At 45.0% G+C, this 4,624-nt stretch overlaps 1 protein-coding gene across 1 annotated transcript; it reads right to left on the bottom strand.

Moving 5' to 3' along the window:
* Positions 1-1,663: 1,663 nt before the first annotated feature.
* Positions 1,664-2,671, bottom strand: LOC103649806 (uncharacterized). The gene has a single exon (XM_008675518.4). The coding sequence runs from the start codon at positions 2,491-2,493 to the stop codon at positions 2,077-2,079; it is 417 nt and encodes a 138-aa protein (XP_008673740.1). The 5' UTR covers positions 2,494-2,671; the 3' UTR covers positions 1,664-2,076.
* Positions 2,672-4,624: the final 1,953 nt, after the last annotated feature.

Below are 4,624 nucleotides of genomic sequence, written 5' to 3'. Positions count from 1 at the left end.
GAAGTGAGTAGAGGTAAAGTTCCTGAAATAGACCTTGCAAGGATATGCAATCCGTTTGCTGAATCTTTATGTGCATATACTTCCAGAAGAATATGTTTTGCCTTATTGATACGATTTTGCAAGGATCAGGGGGAGCACATTTCTAAAGTTAGCCCTTGTAGAAGATTCGATAGAATCTAGATCCCAACGGATCGAAATCTGTCACGATGACAGCTGTTGTACTCTTTTTCCCTTGGTGAGTTTTCTTGAAGTTTCTCACATGAGGTTTTTAACGAGCCAATAAAGTGCAAATGCAATTTGTATCACCATGCACTCTTTCTCCACATTTTTCCCACTGGGTTTTTTGGAGTTTTAACGAGGCATGTGTTGGTCGCGGTATTCGCCCAAGGGGGAGTGTTAAGTAACCCTAGTTAGGGTTATGTGGGCAAATACCTGCTTTGCCCCTGAGGGGTCTCACATCTCTATATAAGGAACCTGTATACCCCGTCATAATACAGAGATCAGAAAGAGGCCAGAGGCCCAACCCTATATCCTGTGTCTCGTGTGTTTCCTCTGTCGTGCTTAAGGGAAGGGAGACGGGTTCTCTACATCTTCTTGCGCCTCTACTGCTGACGGGAGGGAAGGGAGCGGATCTGGTGATCCGTGGTAACGTAGTTCTCAACAGAAACGAGCTCGAAAGTAACGAGCCTCGCTCCTCTGAAAGAGCCTGAAAAGTTGCAGTTGGGTTCGGAGCCGGCTGAAAAAGTTGGCTCGGCTTGAGCCAGTATTTTAGATATATAAAATAAATATATTACTAATATAATATAAACCGCTCTCTAAAATATAATACAAAAATCTCAAAAACATATTTTAGATTACTAAAATAAATATATTATTAATATAATATAAAAAATAACTTAGCTAGTCGTCTTGTCTATTTAATATAAGTTAATATCTTATATTGTAGGTTAATTAGGATTTTATTTAATAAATTATTGTTGGATCGAGTCAACTCGCGGGTGGCAGAGCTGAGTCGAGTCGTCGCAAGCTCAAGCCCTAGTTATAGGTCCAGTCTATAACCCAAATAAAGATGATCCTTAAGCCAATACACATACAGGCCTTTATTAGGCCCGTTTCGGATATAAAACCCAATTCCTCAAGATTATATGGGATAGATGGGTCAATCTTCAGTCCAATGCATAGCCCAGCATGGCAAATAGCCGCGTGAGGGCATGTACCACCTAATGCTCTAAACACAATAGACCTAAGAACGGACTCTATATAATTAATATATTGGGATGAAATTTTATTATATAATGGGATGGTACAGTTGAGGGACAATTAGTAGAGATGAACTCTTCGCGGACAATATGCAGAGACAAACCCTTCAGTATGAACCCCGAAGATCTAAATCAAAACTCTTCCTGTTCTATTTTCTCTCTCATTTTTTTCACTGTCTCTTCTATCTCTTATACATATTTTTCCCATTTAATCTATAGTGACTCCTACATAGGATGGCGAAGATCCAAAACAGACGTGACCCCGGTTTCAATGAACATTTGGCAACTAGTGCAAAAGTAAAAGCAAAGCAGCTTTGCCTTTACCGATAAGCTTGGGCGCGGCTATCCAGAGATACTGCAAAGAAGCTCAGTCACACCGTTTGAGAAATTTTACAAATTTGAACTGAAATATTGGCAGGGAAGCTGCAGACCGTTTCACTACACCAACCAACATTGGGTTTGCTGTATCGGGGACCGAGGTCGTTGCAGACCGCGTTTCACTACACCAACATGAAACATACTCCGATCCTCCGCTATAAATTCCTTTTCGGATCAAATAACTTTGTATGTTCAATGGTGAGAAAGAAAAAAGAACGGAACCTTCTAGTTAGGATTAGGACTTAGGAAGGAACAGGGAAGAACCAGCGAGCACGCAAAGTTACAGACAGATCACAAGCGCACCCCAGAAAAATGCCGAATCATACCCCCAATTGCTTCGAAGTTGATCGGACTGACTCACGCACTCGAATGCCGAATCATACCCCCAGCGCCTCTAATTCACGCCACCAACTCACCGGACACGCGATTAATCGATCGGTCACTCCGGGATGGCGACCAGCATAGGCCGCCACGGCCTGCGAATGAGCAGCCGCCGCCGGAACCCGCCGAACACGAACCTCCGGTGCGCGGCACCTGCTGCCGACGGCACCGCAGCCGCGGACGCCTCTGGCCGGGCCAGCGCCGGCAGCAGCACGGCCACCGGCTGGCCGTGCGGCTTCTTGGCGCACCGGCAGACGTCGCCGTCGCCGTCGCCATCGTCGCCAGGGGCGCAGTCGTCCGTCATCACGAGCAGCTGCTCCAAGGAGCTTCGGCTGAGGAGGCCGCTCTTCTCCCCCTCGCCGTCCTCCAGCGCGGCCGAGGCCGGCGGCGGCGGGTTGCGACTCCTGCGGAGGAGGCGCCGCACGAGGATCCACAGGCTCTTCGCCTTGGGCGGCTTGTTGAGCTTTACGGCCATTATTCTCCCCGTCCCTCCGAGGCTCCAATAGCAAATTGGCCCCTCTGATAGTCTGATGTCTGATCAGTGATCACTCAGTGCTGTGGACAGTGGACGTGCTGTTATATATATATGTAAAGTACAGAGGATCGAGTTCGACTTTTATCTCGTAATCTGATCAAGAGAGTAAACAATATTTGATTTTAGTCTTCTTACTAGCTTAGTGCCAAATTTCTTGGTTGAGGGAGGGTCAGCGCAGTCTGTTTATGAGGTGGGTGTGATCCCATCTTCTATTGGCAAGAGATCTAGTGCTAGGTTGGCTGCAAAGAAAAAATTGAAGATTGGGAGAAATAGAAATGCCATTGTTAAGGCACAAGAAATTCTAGTTGCTAAGTTAAATAATTCTGCTTCATCACATTTTCAAAATTCAAAGGCTTCATTTTCTAATGACCAGGTGGATTTGGTTGAGCAACTTGCGAGGCATTTCTCTAGGCCTCTAACCAAGGAACAAATGGAGGCAATTATGGAGCTGGCAAATCAGGGGAAGAAAAATGAAGGGATCAAGAAGAAGGGCAGCAAGGTGACACCCCTCCAGGCTCCTATCATCAAGGCTTCTGAGATGCGCTGAGTTGTAATCTGAGAGGTGTGGGTAGTTCTTGTGCATCATGTTATGTTGCCGGTGTGCTTGCTTGTGGGTCGCCCATGATCTTTTGTTGCCTGCTTGGTGTAGCAGGTTGTTGCCTGGGCAGTGGTGTTGGTTTCTTTGGTTGGCATTATCTGTGCCTCTGTTTATCTTATTTTCTGTTGTAAGACGCGGGTTATTCGCTTCTGAAAGTATGTTATGGACGGTGGAAGGCTGGCTGGTTCCTGTCCTCCTTTCCTATCCTGTGTGCCTCATGTGTGACATTTATTTAAGTAGGGGAGCTGTTTTTGATTAATGAATATCAACTGTTGTATTCTGTCTTGGAATGTGAGGGGTCTAAATGACCCAGCTAAGAGGGAAAGTGTGAAACAATTGATTCTATCTTCTGGTGCAACTATTGTTTGTCTTCAAGAAACAAAGATAATGAGCTGGAATTGTAACTTATTAAAGGAAACTCTCGGGTGTAAGTTAGCAACTCAGACGACTCATTTGCCTTCTCTTGGAGCCTCAGGTGGGATTCTAATCGCTTGTGATGCAGATTTTTTTGATATGGTTACGATTCCATACCCATCTGTATTTTCGTTATCTGTCAGGGTTTGTTCCCGTCTTTGCGATGTGGCGTGGGACCTTACAGGAGTTTATGGCCCTCAACATGAGAACGAGAAAATGACTTTCTTAACAGAGCTGCGCAATATTCGACATATGATGAAGCCTGAATGGTTGATCTTAGGTGATTTTAACATGATAAGGAGAGCAAGGGAGAAAAATAAAGGTTCAATAAATAGAAGAGTGATAAGACAATTCAATCACACAATTGACTACCTTCAGCTTTTAGAGATTGAGCTCAATGGTAAATTATTCACTTGGTCAAACGAACGAGACGACCCTACGATGTCTAGAATTGACAGATTTTTGGCGACTACGGAGTGGCATGATACGTTTCCTTAGGCCGATCTGCAAGCTTTTGGGACCATGACTTCGGATCATTGCCCTCTAGTTATGCAAGGGTGCTCGGATTTTGGTTTCTATAGGGGTTTTCGATTTGAGGCTTTTTGGACAAAAATTGATGGGTTCAATGAGGTGGTTCAGCAAGCGTGGTCGTCTAGGGTTAGTTCCTCAGATGCCATTCTTCGGCTGCATGTGAAAATGGCCCGTACGGCTAAAGCTCTAAAGATCTGGAGTCGAAAGACTGTAGGCAATTTTAAAGTGCAACTAGCAATCATTCAGACTGTCCTTGCCTTCCTTGAGAGAGCACAAGAATTGAGACAGCTCTCTGGTGATGAGCTAGAATTCAGGAGAAGCCTAAAATTGAAAATCCTCGGATTAGTGTCAGTTCAAAAGGCAAGAGCTAAGCAACATTCAAGACTCGACTGGATGCGTCTGGGTGATGCAAACACAAAATTTTTCCACTTGATGGCAAATAACAGAAGAAGAAAAAATTTTATTAGATCGCTGGTTCGAGACGGCAGACTGCTCACTAGTCAGGGAGATAAAGTGCTCGAGGCCCAT

This window comes from Zea mays, chromosome 3 (assembly GCF_902167145.1).
Source record: "Zea mays cultivar B73 chromosome 3, Zm-B73-REFERENCE-NAM-5.0, whole genome shotgun sequence".
NCBI lineage: Eukaryota > Viridiplantae > Streptophyta > Magnoliopsida > Poales > Poaceae > Zea > Zea mays.
This window is presented reverse-complemented; position numbering and strand designations above follow the sequence as displayed.